The following is a 15,414-nucleotide window of genomic DNA, read 5'->3' on the forward strand; positions in this document are numbered from 1 at the left end:
TGTCTGACAAGGTAGAACCTGCACATACCTTGAAAACTTGGTCTTTTGTAAATTTCTGAAGGAAATGGGGCTTGCAGCCTCGGAAGCCCCAAGCGTAGTGAGTACAGAGGATACCTGTCTGCTGTCAGGTGTCATAGGCTTTCTCCAAACCAAAAAACATGGATAAAGTCCAGTATTTTTGCAAAAATCATTCATGACATGGGTTGACAAAGTGACAAGACAGTCAACTACAGAACAGCAGGCTCGAAATTGCAAGACTCGATCCACCATACCAGCCGGGCATGAATCGTACATTCCATCACCCTGCAAACACAGCTAGTGAGAGAAATAGGGTGGTTGTTAGAAGGAAGGTGCTCATCCTTACCGGGCTTGGGGACGGGTATGAGAGTGGCTAGGAAACATGCCCTATGCACAGATGTGATTGTATGTATGAAGACGAAAGTGGTTGCCCACTAGAGAGATGTTCTGCAACATCTGAATGTGAACATCGTCCAGCCCTGGGACAAAGAATCGGTATGAAGTGAGAACATGATCTAGTTCCCTCATAGTACAGGCGACATTGTAGCACTCACCATTCTGAGAAGAGAAGGGTATCGCTCGAGCCTCCTCTACTTGTTTCCTATGAAGGAAGGCAGGGTGATAGTGGGTGGAGGACAAAATCTCCACAAAATAGCACCCCGAGGTGTTGGAGATAGCAATATGGTTCACTATGACATCATCTGCTACATTCAGGCTGGAAATTGAGGAATGGACCTTGGACCCAGAGAGCTGTCTGAGATTAGCCCTCACAATGGAAGAGGGAATGGAACTGTTATCACAGAGAATGCGAAGACACTGTGTGCTCAATAGTTTATAATGAATGAAGTTTGCCATCATAGGATGATGGATAAAAATGTGGAGAGCATGTGTTTGTGCATGAATTGCATCGCGGCACACCTCAGTCCACCAAGGGACTGGGACGGCGCATTTAAGTTGAAGTGCGAGGAATGGAACATTCTGCCGTGATAAGGATAATGTTTGTAAGGTATTCTACCGGGTCATTACAACTGGGGAAATGTTGTTCATCAAACGTCATCAGGGAGGAGTAAAACCTCCCATCAGCCTTAAAAAGCTGCCATTTTGGTGTGCACATTAGGTGGGGTAAGCGTCATCAAATGGATAGAACATGGAAAATTGTCATTCAAGTATGTGTCAGAGAGAACAGACCACTCAAGATGACGGGCAAGCTGGGCATTGCAGAAGGAGAGGTCCAAATGGTAATAGGTGTGCATGGAGTCTGAAAGGAACATGGGTGCTCCTCTGTTAAGACAAATGAGGTTAAGTTAATTCAGAAGGTCAGCCAAGAGTGTAACTCTCCGACAGGTTCAGGGAGAACCCAATAGGGGATGGTGCACTTTAAAGTTACTGAGCAGCAGAAAGGGGTGAGGGAGTTGCCCAATAAGCTGGGGGAAATCTGCCCTGGTGACACCGAATGACAGAGGGCATCCGGGATGAGCAGCATGACTCCCCCATGACTCCATCCTTGGGGGGAAGGTCAAAGTGGACCAGAAAGATATGTAAGCGGGCATGAGGATGCAATTTTGTTTTCAGAGGACAAGTGGACACTGTGATTCCAAGGGCAGCCATAATTCCCCTTTGTTGGATCTAAGGCCACGAACATTCCATTGGAGAAGAGTCATGATGAAAAAAAGGGAGGAGGGAAAAAAATGAAGGGGTGTCACCTCGGTGGCTGCCAAGTGCCAGCCTTCGAAGGCTCACCGCTACAGGGTGCAGAGGCTGGAGGACCCTGCCCCACGAGACCTACAGAGGTGTCGGCTTTCTCCCTCTGTCAGTCTGCATAGCCCAGGGCAGAAAAACGGTTGGCGGTGCGCACCAGCAATATAGAGGTTGACCAGGTGACAGTATCACAAGGCGACTCCATTGAAGAGAATCTCCGAGTCAGCAAAGGAGAAGACCATTTGCCTCTGATTTCTTGGAGCCCTTACATGTGGCAGAGGATGAATCAGATGTTCGTTGGCAGGAGGGACGTAAAAAATCTTCACGGGAGTATTCCTTCTGTCCTTCCTGGCCTGCCAGTTGTATAGCAGATGAATTCACCCCATGAGGTGAAAGTTTGGTGGCTCATTGCGAAGCTGGAGGAGGGGGAGACAGTGATGCTACCGTGACACTGGGCGATTTTACAACCATGTTGCTGAATTTGAGGTAACATGTCTACATATCCATGTCCTTTGTTGAGCAAGATGCAGCAAGAACAGTACTGGAAATGCCAGTTGGTAAAACACAGGCTTTCCAACCAGCCAACAACTTGCGAGCGACGAGGTAAGGCACTTTTTCCTTCACCCGGATCTTCTGGGTGGCCTGCTCATTGAAATACAAGGGACAATCTCAGGAGGAGGCTGAATGGTCACCATTGCAATTGATACAGGAGGGAGAAGGAGGTGGACAATCGCCCTCACGAACATCCCTACCTCATGTTACACATTTGGCCAGATGTTGACAGGACATTCGAGTGCCATCATAACAACGACACTGGTAGCAGCATATAGGGTTCAGAATGCGCAGTTGGATTGTGATAAACTTCATAACCTCCTTTGAATCTTGATGGAAACACTGATCTATCAACCATGAGAAAAAGAGTGTGTGTGATCACTAATGCTGCATCTACCTTTTTCCTCACCTTTTTCCTCATGTGATGGAGTGCAGTGACACCCTGATCCGAGAAGTACGTTTGGATTTCTGCCTACCATCGAGCAGCCTAGTGTAAATAACAACACATAAAGAATTCAGTTTTCGATGGGCCTCAACACACACAAGATAGCTGTTGAGGAGCGAAGCTGCAAGCAGTTGTTGTGCTTGAGAATCAGAAGTAGTCTCCAAAAACAATGTGCCATTGCATGAACGACAGCTGGATTTCTGATGGTCAGGAACTGCATCAACACCTTCAGAATAAGAAACAGATCTGCCATAGGCAAAGGACAGACAATCTTCAGTACAAGAAACCAAGAGGAACTGTGGTGCAGCTGGGAGGGTCTTCAAATTGTTAGCCTCATTCTTTTTACTGTATTTACTCGAATCTAAGCCGCACCGGAAAAATGAGACTCGAAATCAAGGAAACAAAATTTTCCCGAATCTAAGCCGCACCTGAACTTTTGAGACTCGAAATTCAAGGGGAGAGAGAAGTTTTAGGCCGCACCTCCAAATTGAAACAAAGTTGGTCCATTGTAATATGAGAGACAATTTAGGTCGAATGAATGACGATACAGCTACAGTAGTTTGGTTCGTGTCATAAGCTTAGCAGTTAAGCTTTACCAGGTAGCCATTGCTATGCGTCAGGCGCTCTGTCCGTATTTATACGGGTACCCTTCCTTTTTCACATGCTTTGTCTGGTTTGAATTGATTGCTTATTTTTCTTTGATCTGATAAGTGTCGCTGTCTGTGTTATAGGTGTTTACGTCACTCTAAGCTGAAAATGCATTACTGTACTGTGTCATGCATTGTTTGTCGCATTCTGATAATGAGGTTTATGGCCTGTCGCCGCTTCCAGCATGGCTTGCTTTTTGCTTTTGTACGCGCTACCGCCGCTTATAATTTAAAAAAAAAAAAAAAAAAAAAAAAAAAAGGAGAGAGAGAGAGAGAGAGAGAGAGGAATTGTCTCATTAGCGAAACAATGTCAAGAGACTGCTATTTGTTGTTGGTTGGTTTTGGGGGGAAGAGACCAAACAGCGAGGTCATCGGTCTCATCGGATTAGGGAATGAAGTCGGCCGTGCCCTTTCAGAGGAACCATCCTGGCATTAGCCTGGAGCGATTTAGGGAAATCACGGAAAACCTAAATCAGGATGGCCGGACGTGGGACTGAACCGACTATTTGTTGTTACTTACACTGCTGCTTTGTTTGATAATGATCAACAAGAACCAAATAATAGACTGTGTATGATAGAAGATGTTCTGAACGAGAGTTATAAAAAAATAGTGAAAATTTTTTTCCGTTTGAAAATCTTTGCAGACGCCTCTTTAGTACATTACATTCTGCACAGAATCATCTTAGATTTAAAAATCTATTCAATTGCCTTGCTTCATTTCTCACTGTATCAGTATTAGGCACAAGAATAATATGAATATAAACATGACACGATATGTATATTCTTCCGTGTTTGCTGTTGTCTCACTCTAGTTTCGTAGTTTATTAGGCAGACAGGATTTAAATGAGATAGCAGCAAACACGAAACAATACATGGCAAAATGTTTATATTCGTATTATTCTTATGGTGAAGAGAATACTGCATGTGATTCACAATTCATAAAAGTTCCTATTAGCAAACATCTCTTTCACAGGTAGGCAAAAATTCAGAACGTAGAGTTGGCCATATTGACAAACATCCCAAACAGTCTTGCCAGTCGGATTTTCGTAGTACATTGAAATGCTGTTACATTCGAAGATGAACAATACGGAATTTGTATTTACTTTGTTAGATAATATATGAAAATGCAGTGGTTGAAACTCGGGGCGGAGAAAAAAGCTCGTCTTCCACCTTTTTTTTAAATTTATTTACTGACACAGAGGTTTTGGTGCCAGTATTTATCTTTGTGCCTACAAAGCATACCTGTGTAGCGCTACATATATTCGATGGCAGAAGTTAGTTGTGGCGGCACCTACCAACATTTTTCAGAACTTCCATTTACTTTGCACTCGATTCTAAGCTGCAGGCGGTTTTTTGGATTACAAAAACCGGAAAAAAAGTGCGGCTTAGATTCAAGTAAACACGGTATGTTTAGTAGACACAGACGAAGACGACTTGTTAATTGCAAGAACATCCCCCACGATTGATAGTGTCTCTGATGGTGCACTCCTTCCAACTGGGGGCTCCCTCAGAGGAGGAGGGGGTGCACCCACCTTAGGTGATTGTTCACACTTCAGGTCACACCTCCAAAACAACTTACAGAGGGAAGAATTGGCAATTTGGGAAGGTAACAGCTCAGGCAATCAACCCTCCCTTGGTCTGGCCTCTACCAGGGGGTAGGTACAAACCCTACCTATTGACCCGGGGCTGGGAATTATGCATTACCCAGTCACCTGTTACATGTCAGACACACGGGCGAGACTTCAGGAGTGCACAGGCAGGAAGAAGAAAAAGAGGAACCTCAAATGCCAAAGCAGAGGAAACATAGGAGAAGGGGAATGAGGAAATAAAAAAGTAATGAAAAACTGGGGAGAGTTGTTCTGATGTCAGGCTACTGAAAATGCAGAACACATTCCCAAAAACATCCCAGACATGTTCCCCAAGGGTGGGGAAAAGGAACAGCAAGAGTATAGAGGCTTTGTGGAAATTTATGGATGAGTGGTCTGTGTAGGGATAAAATAATGTTTTACTTTAAGAGCAGGTATGATGACATTTTTCAAAACATTAATACTTTATTATAACACTATTATTTTACTTTATTATTATTATTATTATTATTATTATTATTATGCTGGGTTTTCCATTGTTTAATACTAAGTTCCTAACTTAACTGAAAATAATTCAGCTTCTACTTCTACTAATTTATTTGGACACTGGCACTCGCTGCTGTGTGATGTCCCTCCTAAACAGTTAACACCTATCTGAAGGTCATGTTCCATCTCGACACCCTCGGATAGGCTCATGCAGTGTCAAGCCACAGAATAATTAACTTTTACAGACTGGATGAAAGTGAGCAACTAGTCATCTAGATGTCTTAGTTTATACCTCCAAGCTACATGACACTCTACTGGCAGACCACTACACTCAAAAGTATGAGAAATATAAAAATCTTACCAGCTCCTGGGGCCGCAGTGTGGAGCATCAGCCATCGCAAAGTCACGTTACATTCACGTATGATATTTGTAACCTTGCTGACATGGTCCAAGACATTTTCTTCCACTAAAACTCCTTCTTTTAACAGCTGCTGTGTCTGTGGTATCAGTTTCTTTCAACAGAAAAATGCATGCAATCTTTTATTATAACCAAAAGAAAATAATTTTTATGACTACTTTAGTTTATCTAGCTTTCAGCAATCCATCACATCAAGAAAAAAAGTAGATCAAAAATTCCAATAGATTAAAATGTTGTGCCAGGTCAGAACTCAAATCCAGACCCTCATGTTAAATGGGTAGTCCTCTTACTGACTGAGTTATCTAGGCCTCTCACACAATTTCAGGAGTACCATAAAATGTAGCAAAGTGGAGGAGCTTCTTATACTATGATATCAGTCATAGAACAAATAAATGCTGTTTTTTATTTACTTTTGAGCAATGTTGCCAAATAGCTGTCACAATTACTTCACAGAATATAAATTCTTATTATTCAGAAAGAAATTTGGGCTTTGTTGATTCCTATGGTGCAGTTAAGTTTTTTCACAAGCACTTTTATTTTACAGAATGTGATTTTGAAAACTTCGTAACACCATATGCTTTAAAAATTTTGACTGAACTAATACACTTTTACTGGACAATTGATCTATAACAAATTTACAACACAGAGTTTCCACATCAAATAATTCTGTTTGATTCTATATAACTTGCCATAGTTGGAAGTTATTTTAATTTGAAGATTTCACTGGCCATATAAATTTCAATCCAATAGAGTAATTAGTGCTTAAAAAGGCATATGAATTGTTGACAGGTAGAAATAAGTGCCTGTTAATTACATAACAAATAAAAATCACTAGTGGGGAGGTAGTAGTAGTAGTAGTAGTAGTAGTAGTAGTAGTAGTATTGCTCTGTATGTAATTGGTGTGCAGTATTTTAGGCAATGAAGAGCACTTGCCACCAAAAGAACCTTGATTTGCTGTAGTCTGGTAAATGCCTTTGGGGTATCTCTGTCCAGAATTCTGAATAAGAGCTGAAAATCGCATAGGAGCAAGCTAACATTTTTGGGTGGACTATAACAGTTTCAGTGCATTGGATTTCAGACAATCATCCAACAATGAGTTGATTATTGAATAAAAACCAGCAGCAGGCAAAGGTTACTGACCACTGAGTTTATTATTTACATAAATCTTTATCACAAACTGTGAAAGTTATTGAAATGAAGAAATTCAAGCAGTAATTGAATTGTGGATTAGGACAGAACATTACACCATACTTCTACACTCAAAATTACACAGAAACCCTTCTCTTGCTGGACCAGATACAACAGGTGAAAGTATGGAGTGGAGGATAACCAACATGTAGCTCAAGGGTTGTTTTTTTGCGCGACTTTTCACTTTGCAGCGAAGTCTGTGAAAAGCAAGAGAGACACTGGCAAACTTATGTTATGAGACAAGTTTGAATAACTCAGTTTGCAAGAATAATTGCCCACAAAACTTAAGGATCTTGGTCCACATATCTAATTGGAACACAATTTTAGTGTCAAGAATTTTTGTAACAGCTGAAAGAACTGTGGGGAGAAAAGAGATGAACTGAGAAATTAGTGGGTCAGTCAACCCAGCTGCAGGATCCCCTTTCAAACCAACACAGTGGCTTCTTTGGCACAGCTTTCCTACTAAATTACCTCATAATTTCGTTTCTTGTAACTGTTTGTCCATGCCCAAAGTATGAAGAAACAATGGGTTTTGACAGATATGATTTCTACGGGATCTTTATACTGTCTTATAGGATATAAATCCACAAATATTATTAAGTAGCATTTTCGCAGTTTCTCACCTGTAACCTGGATGAATATTTACAAGCGTACTCTCGAACATTGGACATTTCTAATGTATTAGTGAGGGCTGTCTTTGCAGCTTTGAAGTGCTCCCAAGAATCTATCAGGTTTACCGTTATACCCATATAAATGCTAATGACCTACAAACAAATAAAATACTTTAGTAACACTCTGTTATACACAACCATTACAAAAAAATTAAAAAATCTTCATAAAGGTTAATTTATTTGTAATTATTGCTAAATAGCTTAACAAGCTCTAGCTACCTTAATTTAAATATATTTTATTTTATTTATTTTATTTTTTATTCATCCATCCTTAAGACAATTTACATTGTATGGATGTCGCCAGTGAGTATACAAATTATGGTATGAAATCTAAATATTTTCTTAACAAATGCCATTTACATTGTTTAATAAGCATAGGTATTTTGATGTAGAACTAACATACATAACTACAAAGCCCTGCATACATATTAAATAAATGAAAACATATAATTTATAAATACCCTAGGTGTGTTGACATGAAACTAGCTGACATAAATACATAGGCATAAATACATAATACATGAATGAAAAAAATATGATGTCAGTTATAACTTATGCTAGGTGTTCCCAACAATTCATTGGTTTTCATTTAAGATATTCGTCCACTGTGTAGAACCAACACTCTTGCAAAAACACTTTTACAGTTTTTTTTTTTTTTTTTTAAGAATACATACTGCTAATTTCTTTTATATTCTGTGGCAGCTTATCATGCCTTGATAATCAACACTGTTCTGAGCGTTTAGCTTATTTCTTCTATCTAAATGGAGGCAATGACTCAACCATGTGTTGTGATCATGAATAATGTTATTCAAGCTATAATTGTCAAGATTTTTTTTCTGATATACATTATGGTCTGAAAAATAGACTCACAAGGAACAGTCAGAATGCACAGGTTTTTAAAGAATTCCTTGTAATGAGCTCATTTATTGCATTTTGTCATTATACTTACAGCTTTCTTTTGTAATCTGAAAACTGTTTGTAGATTCTGGGTACTATTCTCCCAAAAGATCATTCCGTAGCTAAGAATGGCATGCACATAACCAAAGTAAGCTGACCTTACACAGATGTCACTGCATACTGACGAAAGAACTCTTAAGCGCACAGCATGCTGTGGAGACCCTGTTTGAGATAACCATGACATGTCCATCCCCTTTTTGTTGGCTGTCGATGTGCAGTCCTAGAAATTTAGTGTTGGTTATATCTGTTATTCAAGTGTTGTGTAGTTTTGAATTTATAGACTTGTGCTTCTTGTTTATTCTAAAGTACATGCTGTTTGTTTTTCTTAATGTTGAGAATTACTCTGTTCTCTGTAGACCATTTGTAAACATCTGCTAGTGCTTCATTGGCTTTTTCCAATACCAGGCCAGGTGTCTTGCTGGTAATCAGTATATTACTGTCACCGGCAAAAAGTACATTTTCTCTGTGCTCCACACATCGTGGGAAATCATTAATATAAATTAAGAACAATATTGGGCCCAGAACACTTCCTTGTGGGACTACTATATTAACATACTGTGGGTCAGATTAGTGATTTACCACATATTTGGATGTGCTATGTGAAATTTCTACTCTCTGCACATTGTTATTTGGTTACAATTGGAACCACTTATTTACCACTCCTGATTCCCCGAGACTCCAGCTTGTATAGAAGAATGTCGTGATCAACGGTATTGGAGGCTCTCAATAGATCTAGGAAAATTCCAAATACAGAACTGTCCTTGTCTAATAATTCAAGAACAATTTTTGTAAACTGAGTTATTGCAGTTTCAGTGCTTCTGCCCAGTCTGAAGCCATGCTGTTCCTTGCAGAGAAGATTATATTTATTTAAGTAGCTCATAAGTCTAGTTTTCATTAAAGTCTACACAATTTTGGAAAATACTTGAAGAGAAAGCAATTGGCTTGTAATTTCCTATGTTTTCAACATCACCTTTTTTTTGCAGAGGTATGATTTTAGCTAGTTTCAGGTAGTCTTAGAAGCAGCCAATCTTAAAAGACTGGTTAATGATGTCAGTTAAAAGGGCTTTAATGCTGAAACTTCATGGCAGATTAAACCTGTGTGCCAGAACGAGACTCGAACTCGGGACCTTTGCCTTTCGCGGGCAAGTGCTCTGCCAACTGAGCTACCCAAGCACGACTCATGCCCCGTCCTCACTGCTTTACTTCTGCCAGTACCTCGTCTCCAACTTTTCAAACTTCACAGAAGGTCTCCTGCGAACCTTGCAGAACTAACACTCCTGAAAGAAAGGGTATTACGTAGACATGGCTTAGCCACAGCCTGGGGGATGTTTCCAGAATGAGATTTTCACTCTGCAGTGGAGTGTGCGCTGATATGAAACTTCCTGGCACATTAAAACTGTGTGCCGGACCAAGACTCGAACTCGGGACCTTTGCCTTTTGTGGGCAAGTGCTCTACCAACTGAGCTAGCCAAGCACGACTCACGCCCCATCCTCACAACTTCATATCAGCGCACACTCTGCTGCAGAGTTAAAATCTCATTCTGGAAACACCCCCCGGGCTGTGGCTAAGCCATGTCTCCGCAATATCCTTTCTTTCAGGAGTGCTAGTTCTGCAAGGTTCGCAGGAGAGCTTCTGTGAAGTTTGGAAAGTAGGAGACGAGGTACTGGCAGAAGTAAAGTTGTGAGGATGGGGCACGAGTCATGCTTGGGTAGCTCAGTTGGTAGAGCACTTGCCTGCGAAAGGCAAAGGTCCCGAGTTCGAGTCTCGGTCCAGCACACAGTTTTAATCTGCCAGGAAGTTTCATATCAGCGCACACTCCGCTGCAGAGTGAAAATCTCATACTGGCTTTAATGCTGTCAATGTACTATTTTAACACACAAAGTGGGACTTTGTCCAGTCCTGTTGAGGATTTGTTTTTTAATTGTTTTATGGCACTGCTTATTTCTCTCTCAGTAGTGTGGAGCAGAACCACTGAATTTTTTATGTAATTTTGCACTGGAACATCAGATCTTTTTGGAAATTTGCTCTGTGGGTCTTTTGCAATACTGGTGAAGTATGAGTTTATGAAGTTAGTCAGGTCTTTTTGATCACTGATTTCTTGATTTTAGTGTCCGAGTGCCCTTTTTTTTTATTTCCAGTCTCACGTTTTACTAAAGTCCAAGCAGCTTTACTTTTCTTACTTACATTTTTTATCAGTTTCTCATTAGCTGACTTTTTAGCTGCCAGAAGTACCTTTCTGTAGATTTTTTTGTAGTTTTTGTAATAGCTTACAAAACCAGGGTCACTGCACGTATTCTTTATAGAGCTGAGTTGTCTAAAGGTTTAGGCAGATTTTGTAATCCCTCTGGTAATCCATTTCATTTTGATCTGTGCTCCAATAGGAAGTAGGACTTTGGGAAACGATTCTCCAAATTTGAGCTTAAACAATGACATGAAATGACACAACATCTGTTTGTGCATATACATCGTCCCACGTTTCACGATTTAACTGTACAGTAAAATTTTGCATGGCTGATTTGGAGTAGATTCTTTTGTATATCTGTAGCTTGGTTGCTATTCCCATAGGAACATTTATTTGTGCAATGTGACAAAGATGATCTGAAAGTCCCAGATTTTTTAATACTAAGTCACAGTTTTCTGTGCCAATATCAGTGGCTATATGATCAATAGTAGAGGCTGAGTGTGTTGTTATGCTTGTTGCATAGCTGACTAGTGATGCCATTCCAAAGCTACATAAAATGCTCAGAAAAGCATTAGTAACATTATCTATTTTTGCTGTGTTTATGTTAAGATCTCCACATAGCAGAATGTTACTTTTTGTGTTTGATTCCTGTTCTAGACCCTATATTAGTTTTGCACAGAATATGTCAAAATCATCACTAGGAGAATGATGTACTCACAATATGTCAAGGTTTTTTGGAAACATTTTGATATGATAGCTTTATTGCTGACACTTCAAAGTGTTTTTCTTCACCAAGAGAGACAATGTCACTTCTTACCTTATAATGGAGTTCATTCTTAACATAAATACATGACCCTCCTCTTCTAATTGAAACTCTACAGTAAGGGGGAAATAAAAATGATTGTATGTCATTGTTGGCCGGGACGCCACGTTCGGTGGAGTTAGGCCACTGTATTGAAAGTCCATTTTAGTTGACGCCACATCAGCGACTTGCGAGTCAATGACGATGAAGGATACACAACACCCAGTCCCCTGCTGGGAATTGAACCGGGGCCCCCTGCATGGCAGGCGGTAACGCTGCGGAGGCAGACGTACAGTAAGAAGATGCTAGTATATATGAAGAACTAGGGAGAGAGAGAGAGAGAGAGAGAGAGAGAGAGAAGAGAAGAGAGAGAGTGTAAACGAAAACTTGAATGTGGTAGCTCAGACAATGAATTTGTATTTTTGTTCAAATGTAGGCATAAGAGAATCCCACGCAAGGGCCTATAGCTGTATTGTTGCATTTGTCTGTATATCTACCCCTCATAGGAGTAGCAGTAATGGGTGACATTCCAGTAATTCATCTGTATATGGAAGTAAGAAATATATTTTGAGTTGGCAAGACACATGAAAATATATTTCCATAAGCCCAGTTACTATGTTTGTTTACGTGCCAATCCACTAGTCACTATGTTATCAGATGGTATCTTTATTAATTATAGTTATAATGTGAAATAATTTTTCCTTCAAATCTGTACCTGACTCCATGACAACAATATAGGAAAAACACCATAAAATGAGAAAACAACTATGATTCCTCCTTATCACTACTCTCGGAATACCTTCTGATGCTTCATTTAAGTAGCCCTGTAAAAATATTTTTTCTCTTTACATTGCTGTAAGTCAAACAATTTCTTTCTGACACTTACTGCTTCTTTTGCCTATAGCAGGGCCGGCCAGAAATTCTGCATGCATGCGGTGCTCCTGCACATGTGCAACTTCCAGGTCACAGCGTGCACGCCACAGCCGTCAGTGTTCATGTAGTGCATGTTTCTACGCATAGATGTCGCTTTATCCACTTGCTGGGATACTCTGTACCAGTGAATTGTAGTGCTCTTTCCACAGCTTACAAGCCAACCAAGGGAAGGTATTTCGCATATTAAACATTACTGTCACAGTCTGCTCATTGAGACGTCTATTTTTATGTTAACAGTTTAACCCAGTAAGACAAGTAATACAGTTAACAACCGTGGGTTTTTATTAAGGCAGCTTGACTGACGGCATGTAAATACACGTAGTGTTTTTGATCTAGTATTGAAGAAAGAGAGCACTTGGCGACTTCTAACAAACCTTAGTTATGATTTCAAATAACATTAAACTAATGCAAGGTTTCCTATAACTAATTCTCGGTGCCCTGAGCTATACCCACATAATTTCTGTCTCACTGACCTCTGAACAGAATGACAACCGCAGACCTCTCGATGATGACCTGTACCATTATTGCTATATCTTTCATCAGTTCCGTCTGAAATCTCCATAATAACTGGCAATTTGATGAATGTTATGTTTTATCGACTTCAGCTGAGCATAGCCCTTCTCACATTAATAAAAACCCCTAAATGTAAGTATACATTGGAACAATCGGTTTAATGGCCAATTTTCCTGATAATAATGTAACATGGAGCAGAATGAGGCAATAATGCACAATTAGTAAACAATAATTTTTAATTATGAAAGGAATAAATCCAAACACGTTTATCACTCGTCATGAGAAATGATATAGTTAAAATCGGGCACAAAAGCATGGCTCATTGACAAACGCAAGCAGTTGCAAAGATTTTCATCACATATGCTTGATCGAAACCTTGATTTATTCATTTTCATCACCGAGAAAAATCTTTCACAAACAATCTCTTGCGTGTACCACATAAACAGGGAAGTGGAGCCGCCGCCGTTCATTTAGGACACATGTCTAATAACAGATGTCGCTGTCGCACACGTGTGCACATGTGCAGCACTTCTGCACGTCTGCACACTGTGCAGCGTTTGGCCGGCCCTGGCCTATAGCAATGATTTGTATAACTGAAAGCTGCCAAGCTGTACCATAGTTCAAAATCTCTCTCAAACTGCAGGTTCCTATGAAACTAGCTGGTTAAGTCAAGCTAAAGGTTACAGAAAGGGGAGGGCATATCACCTTCAAATGGGCCAGTCCTAGTAAAACACTGTAGTGTTTAACCAAATAGCTCATTGATGATAGCTTCACATTTCTTTAACTGATGTTATTAAACTGAAGCATAAATTCATAAAGGTTTTGTTCACCACCGGAATGTGTTGCAGTGGCACTTTTTACCATTTATTGACAGTCCGCCATTATAAAGTCTTGTAACTGTTAACACACACAGATCTTTTTGTACATGACCAAATGCAGGATTTGTGCTGTCTATGAGAAGAGTGCCATTAGAAAGAGGGTTCTCCAGTGTGATCTCCTAGATTTTTCAGTTTGATTAATTAATGGAAAGCTGTTCATTTAGAACACTATTTGTAGATGTTTCACTTCTTTGGTGATGCTGTCCCTGCCAAAGTGTTCAAGTTCTATGGACCTGAGATTTTCGTACTGAATTTCTTTGTGAGAGAGGACAATGGCTCAAAATGTGGGGATAGCAGTCAGTGCACATGGATTTTCTATATACACTGTTTGCCAGGGACCCATACAGTTTTCTCTTAACTAACAGCTTGCCTTCATTATCAATTTCCATTGTGAATGTTACATTAGGATGGACAGAGTTTAAATGTTCAAGGAACTCTTTCCAACTTCATTGCTGCATATGGCCACACCACACACTGTGGATCTTAGAGAAATAGCTCCCTTGTTTATCTTAGGAAGGTCATATAATGGTAGTGGCACAGTTGCTCAAGTTCCAAGACACTTAATGACGCCACACAGCCAGCCTGACTCATGGAGAAGAGTCAGTGTCTTCCTCTGGATTTTATCTGAGGGACAGACATCTAGTTATCTCTAGATAATGCCATTAACAACATCTACAATCTTTTTATTGTAGTCCACATGTGGCATTAGGACAATAGCAATGCTCATATTGGCTGTCAGAATTGCAGTTTCTTTGTCCCCCATAGGTTTCTGAGTGTTACTCGTTCTTTCTTACAGGTGATCGGTATCAGCACTGCTAAGTGTTAAGGTTGCAAGTTAAATGAGGCTTTGGGTTGACACTCAATTTATTAAGAGGTCTCTAACTATCACATCTACTAGGCCAGGGAAACACTAAGAGAATGTGCATTTCAGGAAATATCGGTATGGGCTCTGAAAAACAGACAGCTATAAATGGTGGCATGGGATATCAATAGTTCACTCTGGTTTTGGAAACCAGGTAGTGACTCCTCACAACAGCAAAACTCACAGCATCTGAAGATGATGATCGGGTTGGTCATCAAAATAATGTGGAAAAAATGTTAACAACTTGGCTGTATACCCAGAACAACACCATTAATAATTTTGCAACTTCAAATAGACCTACACTGAGATGAGTTATTCACAATGTTTAAGAATACATTCTAGTACTCAGGCTTTAAAAATAATTTAGTCAACAATTATCTTCATCAGTTAACCAAACCAGATCTGAAAAATTTTGACCAATAAATGATTATGCACATATTTCATTACATGAGCTGGATCAGAATATTTCAGTATAATACAAAGGAAAAAAAACACAAGAAACTGTTTGTATAAAAACATAATAATGGATACTGTTTAGATTCCATACCAATAAAAAGTAGGACCACAGTAATTTTAA

General features: G+C 39.8%; 1 protein-coding gene across 4 annotated transcripts in view; it reads right to left on the reverse strand.

Moving 5' to 3' along the window:
• The window catches only part of LOC126176810 (WASH complex subunit 5), a 186,937-nt gene that overhangs the window by 110,560 nt on the left and 60,963 nt on the right, over positions 1–15,414 (reverse strand). For all 4 annotated transcript variants that reach the window (XM_049923993.1, XM_049923991.1, XM_049923990.1 and 1 more), the window contains 2 exons: positions 7,662–7,802; positions 5,794–5,944 (listed from right to left, as the gene is read on the reverse strand). In XM_049923993.1, the coding sequence (XP_049779950.1) occupies positions 5,794–5,944; positions 7,662–7,802 (292 nt within the window). The remainder of the gene's footprint in view (positions 1–5,793; positions 5,945–7,661; positions 7,803–15,414) is intronic.

This window comes from Schistocerca cancellata, chromosome 3, assembly GCF_023864275.1.
Source record: "Schistocerca cancellata isolate TAMUIC-IGC-003103 chromosome 3, iqSchCanc2.1, whole genome shotgun sequence".
Lineage (NCBI taxonomy): Eukaryota > Metazoa > Arthropoda > Insecta > Orthoptera > Acrididae > Schistocerca > Schistocerca cancellata.